The sequence below is a fragment of the Gastrolobium bilobum genome, unplaced genomic scaffold (genome assembly GCF_033153095.1).
Source record: "Gastrolobium bilobum isolate Gb01-03AN ecotype WA unplaced genomic scaffold, APGP_CSIRO_Gbil_v1 utg5726, whole genome shotgun sequence".
Taxonomy (NCBI): domain Eukaryota; kingdom Viridiplantae; phylum Streptophyta; class Magnoliopsida; order Fabales; family Fabaceae; genus Gastrolobium; species Gastrolobium bilobum.
This window is the reverse complement of record NW_026896804.1, coordinates 854,594-867,901: the sequence shown is the minus strand read 5'-3', so window position 1 is coordinate 867,901 and position 13,308 is coordinate 854,594. Positions and strand designations below refer to the sequence as shown.

The window sequence follows — 13,308 nt, the reverse complement described above, 5'->3', positions numbered from 1 at the left end:
TCAGCGGAAGTTGACAGTGGTGGAATAAGTAAGTCCCACGTTCCAATTAGAAGGAGCAACATTCCAAGCAATAATAGTCTCCTTGGTGGTGTATGAAGTAATCCTGAAAGAAAGAGCTTGTCCACCGAGTGTTGCAAATGCTTGGTAAGAAGCACCCCAGTTATGGCTCATGCTAATCCATCCTGTTCTGCTTCCTTTCACCCACATGCTTGATATATCTCCTCCACCTCCCGCATTCATCACATACACCAGTAGCCAGTACCCATTTCCTTGCAAAGAGAATTGAAGCCCCCCCTTCCTTCCACATGGCACTCTGATTTATATTCATCAACAAACACATCAATTAAGTAGTTTACGTATAAGTAACTAATATATATATAAGTAGTTTACATTATGTTTGTTGAGATATATAATCCCACATTGGTTGTATGAGCAACTAATTTGGAGTTTATAAGGACTTGGACACTCCCACCCTTTGAGCTAGCTTTTGGGGTGATGTATCCAATGTTCTTAACAATGTTATTGGTCGAAACCTCCCAAGAAAAAAAAATATAAGAAATCAAGTCACATATATATGTAATTTACATTAAGAATTTAAACATGGGTAATTCTTAATTACCTGCGGTACATAACAGGGACAATGCCAGCAGTCCACTGAGCAATTTTCATGAAAGCAGGCTTGGACATGTCAAAATGCACTCGTGGTGGATTGCACCAACCACCATCATCGGAGGGTTCTGACCAATTAGGAGGGCAAAGATTGGTGGCAGTGACCGTGGTGAAGGGTACATTATTATAGCATGCTCTGGATTGGTAGCATTTTATTTGATAACAAGTCCCGCACGCATAACCATTGTTGAACAATGTCGAGCTTAAAGCCGCTGTGTCTGTCCCGTAACCATTCTGAATCAAATTCCCGTACCCACACGCTCCTCCTTCAAATCCCCCAATTTTAAAAACAAAATAAAAAGGTCATGTTAATTAGTTAACACTAATTAATGTTTGAAATTTGTTAATTGCTAGTGGTAATAAAATTGAGATAACATACCCATGGTGGCAGAAGCAGTCTCATCACCATAAAATGTGGCATGTGCAAGAGCCCATGGACTGGGTCGAAATATTCCCACAGTTAGTGTTGGATTTCCCATGAATGTGAAAGCAAGCAACAAGAAAGTACAAGCTTGAAGAATGGATGCCATGCTTAAGTTTTGGATCGATTGCTGCTAGCTATCTTTTAACTTTCTATAGGAGAAGGAATGCAATGCGATGCTCATTGACGAGTTCATGTATCCATTATATATAAAGTACAATTCCTTTAGCACGTCGCTGATTGTAAGAAGTTGTTGCCATAGTGGTGATCACCACGATAGCTTCTCTCATCTCTCCAAAGTCAACAACATTGTTCTTCTTTTGTTTTTTTGCCCCGCAACAATAATATGTAGTTGGCAAGAGAAATCTCGATGGCTTAATCATGAGTCAACTACGGTGTTGTGAATAAAGGGTGATTGATCCACAGTCCATAAGCCAGGGAAGAAAAAAAAAAAAAAAACCAAAAAAGGAATATTACATCACTCTCGGATTTTCTTGTCAGTGAAAAACGTGCGGACAAGTTTCATAGGTTTGTGTGGTGTAGTTCATCCACCGAGCAGCGATTAGAAAATTAATTGTCATTGGTCATTATAATAATTTGTTAGTCAATTAAAATTTTTAATAGCTGACTTTCATATTTATTATTTAATGTGCCATTTCTAGATCATCCACTGAGTCAACTCTTTGAACTAATTAAGTTTAGGAAATCCCCCCTATGGGGGCGTTTGTTTCGGGTGTTTGTACAACTTTGATGGGGAAATGATTCGTAGATTTTGATAACTCCACGTTTGTTTCGCTGAATTCATGAGATAACTCCATCTAAGTGAGTTCCCATCTTTCACGGTTTGCATGTGATTTTGGTCAATAAGCACTGTTGAGGATTGCTTCTTCGCGGGTAGTATTGTGTGTGAAATTCGGAGAACTAAAAAAGTGAAATAATTGGGGGACTAATTTGCCCCTCACACGTGACCAACTTTTGCCCAAACTGATACATCACTCATCCATCTTGCATCACATGTGAAAGCTGAAGAAACTCAAAACAAAGAGACCGACCGAAGAAGAAAGAGCAAAGAAAGCCACATGAACAAAGATGGGAGGTCAGGTAATGGTAATGAATGAAGGTTTTGAATGAAATTTTTATTCGTGTTTGTGTATGTGAACTGACACGTCACCCTGTTTTCCTCGATTGCACGTTCCATGTGCGTAGGTGATTTAAGAAGACTCCGGTGAAGTAGATCTACCGCGGCTGAGAAGTTACTGGTTGGTATCTCCGGTTGATTTGGTTCGCTGCATCCAACATGGAGAGATAGGATCCTGTTTGTTTGCCGACGCCAGAGGAAACTTGAACGGTTAGTATATACGCACCCCTTGGCCACATGCTATGCCCTTTATCTTTGCTGAAGCCTACTGACATCTGATAGGAAATTTTTTTTTCGTGGTATACAATTTTTTTTTAATTCCTTACTTCACATTAGTACATCTACGTTTATTTAATAAAATAATTTTTTAATTGTCCAAAAAAAATAGGTCCTGATATATCCATTGAGAAAGGTAATTTTTGATAGCTTTAAGCAATTAATTTTCTGCTCTGTTATACCAGATGTCATTGTGAAATGAGACTTATTGAAGTTGTTGATAATGGATGAAGAGAGCATTTCGTGGGAGAAGAAGAACAGTACAAACTAAATTGCTTTTTTGTTTTTCTGATTTATGGTTGACGGTGGTGGGGTTAAACCTTAACCACTTTCATGACTTGTAGTTAAATAGAGAAATTTTTTACTTTAATAATAGTTTATAAAGGCAGGGTCTCATAAGGTATGGACATTTGGCAGAAACAAAACCAAATACACAGTAGCTAGCTTACTGACATTGTAGAATATAGGAATAAGAGGTGATTTTGTTTGATATTATGAGTATGGACAAGTAATGATGTGGAGGGGGAAGGATGAAGAAGTAAAATTAAGGGTGAGAGGGGCAGGAAATGAAAAGAAACATTGGTTAAGAAGTTCGGGTTTAGAGCAGGATAAGAGTTAAGGGCCGATTTGCCAAGATTGAACATTGAAACATGGTAGGCTGCTATGTAATATGTCATTATAACTATAATTGCAATGCACACATCACATAATAAATTAAGTAACATGTCCCTTGTATAGTGAACTTAACTATATGTTGCAAGTGACATATCCCTGGATCCATAGCTTGGATATTGTGCAGACATATTCCAGCAATACAGTTAACAATAGTTTTCTTTCCTTTGCACCGTAATTGATTGCACATGAGGAAAATAAAGAAGTGACATCTTCTTTTAAATCAAATTTACAGGGGATCTTTGGCCTTAGATTGTGTTTGGAGGGTATGTGGTACCAGTTTCAATTCCCAAATGTAAAAAAAAAAAAAAGTAAAAATCCTCAAAGCTTGAGATAGGACCCTTAAATTGGTTTGAACCTCAGTGTTGATCATTCCATGGGGGATAGGGTAAGAAAGTTACACATAACTAAGTGTTTCAAATTTTTGCGATATCATTTGTTAAGGTATAACACAGCTCATAAAGTATTAGCTGAAGATTTGTGAAAAACGAATGAAATGAGTTTCTGAAATTTTATCTTATCTTTTTGGATCAGGGGGATATCTAATAATAATACTGGGAAGTTTTGTCTTGCTTATACATACACATCCTGACATCCCTATGCCAATGATATTACTGTTGGTTATGTTAGGGAGTGATAATTAGTTTCTATCATCATATATTTCTTCCACTTGTTAACCATAGACATTTTATCTTATAAATGACATTAATGTTTTCTTTATTTTGCGCCTTAGATTGAGACAATGAACAATGAAATGGAGGTTAGTGTCGTTGTTGTACTCATTGCTCATCTGGAATGTATGCAACAATTCATTTTGTTGTTGTTCAGTATTTGTGCCTTGTTATTACGGCGTAATGAAAATAGGAGAAATCGAAGGCGGAGAGTATCCGGCAGTTTATTGACCAGGATGAGGGTTAGGGAGGTCAATTTCCATAGAATAGTTCATCTAAGTGACACGGCTTGTATTGAGAATACAAGGATGGATAGAAGCTGTTTCTATAAATTGTGTGAGATGGTGAAAACAATCGGGGGTCTGGCGTCGACTAGGCATATGGGAGTAGAAGAGATGGTCTCAATATTTCTTCACATTTTGGCCCACGATGTGAAGAATAGGGTAATAAAAAGGCAGTTCATGCGATCTGGTGAAACCATCAGTAGACAATTCTCCAAAGTGTTGCTTGCTGTCTTACGGTGTCATACTGTTTTATTTAAACGACCTGAACCAGTTGCGGAGAACTCGACTGATTATAGGTGGAAGTGGTTCAACTTAAGTTATTGTTCTTTACGTTCTCTTACATTCTGTAATAGTTTTGTCGATGTCCCACTGTATTGGTCGTGTGGTACGTAATTTTTTATGTGGTTTATTATTAGAATTGTTTGGGAGCACTAGATGGAACACACATCAAGGTGAATCCCCTGCAAGCTGACAAGGCTAGATACCGGACTAGGAAGGGTGAGATTGCAACCAACGTGCTGGGGGTTTGTTCCCAAGATGGACAGTTTATTTATGTTATGCCTGGATGGGAGGGTTCCGCAGCAGACTCAAGGGTACTCAGAGATGCCATCTCTCGTCCGCATGGACTAAGGGTCCCGAAAGGTAAATATCAAAGTTTTTTATCATCAACATTGGGTCACGGAATTAACTGTGTACATACATTGAGTTTAACATTATTTTGAACTGATATTAAATACGTTTCAGGTTACTATTACTTGTGTGATGCCGGTTACATGAATGGAGAAGGTTTCCTTACACCTTATCGAGGTCAGCGATATCATTTGAGCGACTGGAGACATGGTACGCAGCCACGAACGGCTCATGAATTCTTTAATATGAAGCACTCTTCCGCAAGGAATGTCATAGAACGATGCTTTGGAATGCTGAAGGGTCATTGTGCGATTGTTAGATCTAAGTCATACTATCCGGTTAAAACTCAATGCCGCATTATTATCGCATGTTGCTTGCTTCATAATCATATAAGAAGAGAAATGACTGTGGATCTGCTGGATGAAGAACAGGTGGAGCCAATGCAACCTGCCGAAGAGGATGTGGGAGGAAATGACTTCATTACCCACGTAGAGTCTTCTAATGCATGGACTACTTCGAGGGACCAAATGGCGGAACACATGTTTAACACTTGGAGGAGTCGTGTGTGATTTCGACATCATTAGTTTACTTTACCGTTATTTTTTTTAGTGTTATATGCAGACTCAGTGCCGCATTCGAAGAAACTTTTGTTTGTGTTGTATCGTGTTGTACTAGATAACCACTCACTTTATCGTTTTTTCAACTGTTGTAATGGTATTAGCATTCATTAACTGTTATTACAGGGTTATCCATTATCTGCCATCACATTTTTATATGGGTGTTGAACTTGACATTGGATTCACCATTTTTTTTTGCATGAATTTAACGAGTTATATAGCAGAGCTAGAAACACAAAGGACTATCCATGGCCGAAGAGAGTCAGCAGTCAATTAAACGATGTAATCATACATGGACTGCCGAAGAGGATAAAGTGCTCGTTGAATGCCTCACTGATCTAGGTTTGTGTTGGAGGGGAGACAATGGTTTCAAGGCAGGCTTTTCCAATGTGGTAGAAAATATGATGCATAGCAAGATTCCAGGTTGCTCTCTACGAGCTAACCCCCACATCACATCCAGAGTTAAATTGTTGAAAAAGCAATATAACGCCATCGCTGAAATGGTAGGACCTAATGGTGGGAGTGGCTTTGGCTGGAATGATGCCAAAAAAATGATAGATGTTGAAAGGGTAATCTTCGACGACTGGGCAAAGGTAGAAACCTCCAAACTATATATTCTTGTGTCATTGTACTTGTATGATTAATTGCCATTTACACTAAAAATGTTTTCATTCATTATTTTTAATATTTTTTGTAGACACACCCCAGTGCTAAAGGACTTTTCAACAAGCCATTCCCACACTATGATGCTTTGGGATCAATATTCGGTAAGGATGTGGCCACAGGAGGTTCTGCGGTGGGCGCACAAGATGCTGTGAACGACTTAGAACGAGAGACAACTTGTTATGATGATAGTGGGACCCCATTCGAGGAATATCTAGACCTGACTGGGGACTATATCCCAAGTCCACTTGATGAACCTCCCGTGCCTGATATTCCTACAGAAGAGGCTGTGCCCCAATCTCCCGTGTCAATTGTTACGGGAAAAAAGGGTAAGAAAAGGACAAGGACTGAGGATCCTTTGGTTGATGTCATGAAAGATCTTAGTGACACATACCGAAAATCTACCAACAGCATTGATAAGTTGGTGTCCTGCTTTCAACATCAAGCTGATGGAAGCAGCAGCAGGATGTCAATTATGGATGAGCTGAAAAAATTTGATGAACTCACTGATCCTCAAATGGTTCATATAGCTTTGCAGTTGAGCAGGGACAGTACTATGACCGATGTGTTCATGCAATGCAATGATGGCCAACGAAAGTGCTTGTTGGCTGGGCTGTTGGCTAACTTTCAATGAAAATGAACACTTAAATATTTTTTGACCATGTTTGTGTTCTTGGATGGTAGCTGTGATACTGACAATGCTTTTTGGTGTCAATGATATTGATTTTTTGGTATGATGTAACTCTCACATTATTAGGTAAAATGTTATACAACTGTAGAGTTGTCAGTCACACAAGTGTAAGATGTTTGACTTTTTTTGTGTTAGCACTGGTGTATTGTCTCCTGTATGAGATGTATTGATGTAAATCTATATAAAAAGCACTTATAAATCTATATAAATAGCACTTATACATCTTTGTCTATTTATTGTTTGTTCACTCAAGAAATGTCTGTCAAAGTGAGACTGAATGCAGGACTATTTCCAAGGTATGATTCATGATGATTGACATGGCAGATTTGTGTCAACACACTTGAAAAGGATTTGAGTCCTACCCTTGGGTTATGGTATGTTCCTATTGTAAGTGTTTTGCCTGTCCTTGTTAGCAAAATCTTTTTCATTCCTTTGATCTACCTGCTTAAGGGAGAGCTTTCTAGATACTGCTGATTTATATTGAATTTAGTTTTGCTTATTGGTCTTTGTATTTATTAACATTGATTGATTCCCATAATGAAACAGGTTGTTAAGTGTCTATTGATTGAATCATTTCCAGAATCAGCTCTAAATGAACAGGCTGGATAACTACTGCTTGAAACTTATGAGGAGTATGCTAGACATCCCAGGTGAGTTAAGCCAATGATGCTATATCTGTCAATTAATTTCTTGTATGGGAATTTTGAATATTTAATGTTAGACTTTGATTGCTTACTAAGTTTAACCCCTGTTATGTAGTCTCTAGTAGCAAATGAATTTTTTTTTTTAAATAACCAATTGTCTTTCTTTACATGCTTAAGTTCTGCTAGACAATGCTCCTTTGTGGTTTTGCAGGATCAGTTGGAGGGACTTGTGGTATGGCAATAGGAGTCCTTGTTTCTGTTTATGTTCTGTCTCATCTGACCCTGATTCTTTTGGTATTTGAACTGGTAATATGATGTATTAACAGCTGGCTCCATCAGCTGCTGCAGTGGCTAAAATATGACTTCAAATACTTTTTGTAATTGCTTTCTCCTATTTATTTACTTCAAGCAGGTCAGAGTGCTATTGGACAAGGCTGAAGCTGTTTCTAAACTCTGGAATAATGCACCTGTTATTTACTTCAAGCAGGTCAGAGTGCTATTGGACAAGGCTCAAGCTAGTGATATGTAACATTGCCTAACAACACAGATCCTTCCAGCACGGTCTGTTGAGTGTAGATTAGTTGAGATTGCAAGTATTCTACACCAAGTCAAGCAAATGGAATAATGAATCAGATGCATACCCAAGTGACCGAAGATCATAACAATGTTGGCTATTCAGAAAGGCCTCAATGGCTTCGTGCTGGCTGTATTAGTCACCAATGTTGTTGAGATATAAATATGAGTAGTGAATAAGATTATTTGGCTGTAGCTGTTTCGAATTTTGGCTGTAGCGATTTCGAATTTTGAACCCTTCTAATGCATGGTTTTTACTTGGCTTAATTATGAGTTACAACCACTCATTGAATAAGATTAGTTTGTAATCATAGAACCTTAATTATTTACCAAGCTGTTAATCTACTAATATTGAATTTTCAGCATTGATTGATTCCCATGTGAATTGTTCTGGATCTTGTTGAATAATCTGGGCAAGATTTAAGTTGTGAATCATGTTTTAATCTTATACTAAACCATTCTTACTTCCCCAATAAGAAACTTGTGAAACTATAAATGGGAGGACACAAAGAAGAAAGAAACTATCTAAGGTGGCCTTTATATAAATGAGGTATGCTTGTAATCATAGAACATTGATATTAATAAAGACCTTGTTTTCGGCTTGGGCATCTAATTTTTGTACCCTTCAATGGACAATAGTTTTGTGTAGACGTGTCCTACTCCTGTTCATGCCAAGGTTCTATTTGGGAGTTTTGTGTAGACGTCTCCTACTCCTGTTCATGCCAAGGTGCTATTTGGGACTACAATAACGTTTGAGGTTGGAGAAATTAATGCAGTGCTTGGTAACTTTATATGAATGTATAAACAAAATTGGTGTGCATCAATTTACCATTTTCCACCAAAATAATAAGGCATATAATAGAACGTGCATGAGTATTTATGCTCTGCTTGCCAATAGTGTTGATATTTGGGAGCTACTTTAGTTACAATCGTGCATGTTAACTGTCTCTTGGTTGCATGTGAGAATCCTTTCGCCTACGCATAGTCATATATACAATAATTCATAGCTTTGATCCCCACATACTCACAAATTAGATACACAGTAAAAACAATTTGTTGGTGTACAAACATCAATTATATACCCTAAACTAAACCAAATTACATCAAAAAATTACAGGCTTTTGGCAATACATGTGTGCCTGTATCTTCATGCTTAACAATTACATATTAATTACAGCAAAACATGTGCCATACCACAGGTCACATCATCTACATATTATAAATAATGTCATGATAATACCAAACGTTATGACAACGATCATATGTGAAAGGGCTAATAAATTTTCAAACTTCTCGTGCTTCACACAACTACGGCAATACGGTTCCTCAAACCACTCAAAGAAATGGCAGTCATCCGTGGTTCGGAAGTTACGAAATCCAACAAATTATCTTCCTGGATTCCTTTCTGTGTGGGACATTTGCAATGCAGCCGGCACTCCACAATAGCACATCTTCAACCTGGATGGGGATAAGGACGAAGAATGCCTCGAGTTCGTGCTATCACCGGCACCTGTTCCAAACCCACATCCACCCATACTTCGTCCGTACTCAAAGTTTGGTCAGTTTCCAATAAGGTTGTCACACTTTTAGACTGCCTTGTGGGTTACTGAAACAGAGAAAGAGTCAATTACGGTTAGTAGTTCACACTGTGGTCATATACGGATAAATAAGATAAGAAATAAAGATATCCCACAAAAAGTTAGAATATTAAGATAAAAATATTATAAGAGCGCATAAATTGAGATAAAAAAAGTGTATGGCAGCATCCATCTAATCAAACACACTCATAATTTAATCTACAACTACACAACAAATGGGTATGCTGCCCATTTATTCAACAATAAAGTCTTCAAAGAAATTAATGGCTTGTCATTGAAATCTATGTTTGCTTAAAGTTTAAGAGATCTAGCATTAAGTAAGTATACTTATAGTTCAATTTCATTGATGCAGCCTTTGCTCATGCAAAGTAGAATACTTATTATTCATGCTTAAATGCTATGTAAATTGCTATAGGGTTGATTATTCTTTAAGTTGTAAACTGTTACAAGATGCAAATTGTAATTCCAGAATCATACCTTGTCGTACACTTGCCTTCATTAATGGACGGTTAACATCCAAAAAAACGTTTTTCAATTTTAAAAGAAAAATTGCAGTTAGAAACAAAATTTTAAAGAGTAAATGAGAATCTGTGGTCAAGATATTGTTCATTAATAATATTCTTAACTTTATTTCCCTACAAAGGCTTGGCAATTCAACCATGCCAAACAAAGTCTTCAATTTCCCTTTAAGAACTACTACCATAGAGCTGCTTAAGATCTATTACAACCAAACTGGTATGAATAGAGAGACAAATATGTTGTGAATCAATTGAGAAACATAATTGGTCTGCTCTATTATTCATTGGAGGAATTACTTATTCAAGATTGCTTAGAATCGAAAAAACTTTTAAAATTAAATACAAGATTTAAAAACAAAGGTTACCTCAAAGTATAATTATGATTGGCAGCATTGATATAGTTATTCTGGTGTAGCAGATCTCAAAAATTTTGTGTTTTAACTTCCTATTATGATGTTCATGTTCAAAGTTGATGAAAGAAAAACCAATCTGAGTTAGTTACTACATAAAGTTAAATAATTTTCTATCAAGACAATACAAAATCTTAATACTAATTTTCAATTCTCAATATAGTCAAAGAAATAAATTGTTCACAACAAAGTTTTACTGCCCAAGCTAAGCTCGAATGATTATGCTGACCTCAGTTCAGCTATAGTAGGATATCCTCAGTTGATTAAACCAAACTCAGTCTACCTATAGTACGATATGGATGAATATGCCTATAGAGTTTTACTATGCTGCCATTTATGGGCTATTCTAGTCATTTGTTTAATTCAGTGCTCAGTGCTAAATAAGGGAGAGTTCACAATTAGCTTATATCGTGCTTGGGGGCAAAGAGTAAGGGTTACAAAATCAACCGATCAGAGATAGTATAGGTTCAATGTGTCTTAGGCTTGACACTATTTAGCTTGGACAGTTACAGGGCCCCGGCATGGGGAACTCAGTTTGAGTTTTCCAAGCTTGAGCTCCCATTTATTAAGGATACCTTGGACCAATCTATGCTCATCCAGGAAGGTATAGCAATCAAAGACAAAAAATAATTAATTCCGGATCAGCAATCAAAGACAAGCCACAAGATTAAGCAGAAGAGAAACCAAACAAGGTATTGATAAAGCATTTTTACGTTAATACATTATGTTCATGTAATGAAATTACTCATCATCCAGTACCATAATAAATTTTTAGAACCAAGGCAACAAGAGCATATCAGTTTGAACAAAATAAATGTCAAATAGTTGCTGAGAATAAAAATATGTCATTGGTCCTTCAAAAAAACAAATACCTGTGCAAGAATCCTCGATAGTGGCACAAAATAACACCCTTGCAAAGCTGGTCTATCAACCTCTGCAAACAAATCCACAAAATCAAAGAAAAATTAAAAAATAATCATCTCGATAGCACACTTTAAATTGACAAAAAAAAATTACCCAGATGAAATTACATACTTAAAGGGCAAACACCCCATGGTAAAATATGAAGCAAGCAGATAAATCCAAAAAAGAAAAACATATAGAGCCATTGAGGAGAAAAAAAACTTGTCAACGAAAACCGTACCTTTGCAAAGAAGAAGAAGAACTACTTCAAGCAAGAGCGTTTCAGAAGAGAAGAAGAACGTGTCGGACAACCTTTGTGAAGAAGAAGAACTAAGAGACGAGGTAAAATAAAATCAGTCGTCGTGGAAGTCGAACCCTAATATATGCAACAAATTAAACTACGCAAAACAACTGCGTCATCTCCAACCAAGATTAGTTTCTCAAACTTCCCAGTCATTGGAACCACATCCATGAAGGTAGAAGTGAAATTCGAACTACACACGGAGACAGAGACAAAGTGGGAGACGGAGACAAAGTGGGAGAGAGACAGAGATGACAAACATAAACAGAGAAAGACGTTGTGGAAATTGTCGTTGGGTCAATAAGTTTGTAAAATAAAAGTGTTATTTAGTCAGAGGGTTATTTTGTAATTGTACTAAATTTATCCATCTTTATCTTATCTTCAACCAAACACATATTCAAGAATTTCACATAATTTTCCTGGTAAATTTTTACTCAACCAAACAACTTTTTTTACATTTTTCTATCAAACTCACTTTCCAACCACTTTCCTATCAATTACATTTCTCTATTATTCAAAAAATTTATCCTCAACCAAACGCTCCCTTATTATCCAACAAGGTCACCTGATTCCAGTGATAACTAGTATCAGTGCTGATAGAATGAGGAAATCTTTTGTGCAATAAATGTAGGTACATCGATACAAAAAGGAGAAAATTTGTGGAATTAAAAAATAATTATACGGGTTAAAATGGAAATTGTTTTTCTTTTTTAATAAAAAGGAGTACCGAACCAATAGTATTGAAAAAATTTCCCCATAAAACCACTATTAGTATAAGTAATTCAAATTGTTTATAATTAAGTTTACGTATATTTATTACAACTCACCATGAAAAGTGGCATAGTTGAAATAAATTTGTCATTAAGTTCTAATAGTGAACCCTTTTTCTTTTTGATGTTACGGGAAGTTTTAGTATGGAGATACTTTTGAAAAATAACAGTAGTATGGAATTTTTGCCCCATTTCTTTTGGAGTGATGTGGAGGAGAGATTTTGCAAAAGCATGGCAACAAAAATCTTTACAGTCGTGTAATAAAATTTTAGGTTGAACTTAGAGTCCTTTTTAATGGATTTTTGAAAGAAAAAAATTATGCATTTAAAGGACTTTTTTCGAAAGCCACAAGTATGTTGCGTTTGAATACAGTACTTGAGAAGTACTATTAAAAAAAAATTATTTTGATTCTATTTTTAGAAGTTGAGAATGTTGACTAAAAAAAGTAATATTTCAATATTTTTTTTGGTCTTTACTTTTTTTAAACTGGCATTTAAAAACGTAAAAGTACTTTTTTTGGTCTTTACTTTTTTTTTGGTCTTTATTTTTTGGTCGTTTGGATGACCTTTTTTTTCTTGAAAAAAAACACTTTTTAGTTTTAGTTCATTTGGATGTCTGCTTTTAAAAAAAGCAGAAGTAAAATAAAAGAGCCAAAAACCTACTTTTTCCAGAAGCTAAAAATTTTAACTTCTAAAAAAAAACAGAAGTCAAAAGCCAAATATTTTTTTCAAAAACTAAATATTTTTATAAAAATATAAATAGTTTTAACTTTTGTAAAATGGACTTCTAAAATAAGGAAGAGATAAAAATTACTTTTTTTTTTAAAGGGGAACAAACGGGCTCTAAATTGAGTAGCAAG

At 36.1% G+C, this 13,308-nt stretch overlaps 2 protein-coding genes across 2 annotated transcripts; one reads left to right on the top strand and one right to left on the bottom strand.

The window, feature by feature from the left end:
* Window positions 1-1,199, bottom strand: LOC133302155 (expansin-A7-like). The gene is made up of 3 exons (XM_061501904.1): window positions 1,049-1,199; window positions 620-935; window positions 1-313 (listed from the first exon to the last, which is right to left on the bottom strand). Exons 1-3 carry the CDS (start codon window positions 1,197-1,199, stop codon window positions 1-3), a joined length of 780 nt encoding a protein of 259 aa, XP_061357888.1.
* Window positions 1,200-5,878: 4,679 nt separating this feature from the next.
* LOC133302090 (uncharacterized) lies at window positions 5,879-6,675 on the top strand. Its single transcript, XM_061501813.1, has 2 exons — window positions 5,879-5,971; window positions 6,076-6,675. The coding sequence occupies exons 1-2, from the start codon at window positions 5,879-5,881 to the stop codon at window positions 6,673-6,675; spliced, it is 693 nt and encodes a 230-aa protein (XP_061357797.1).
* Window positions 6,676-13,308: the final 6,633 nt, after the last annotated feature.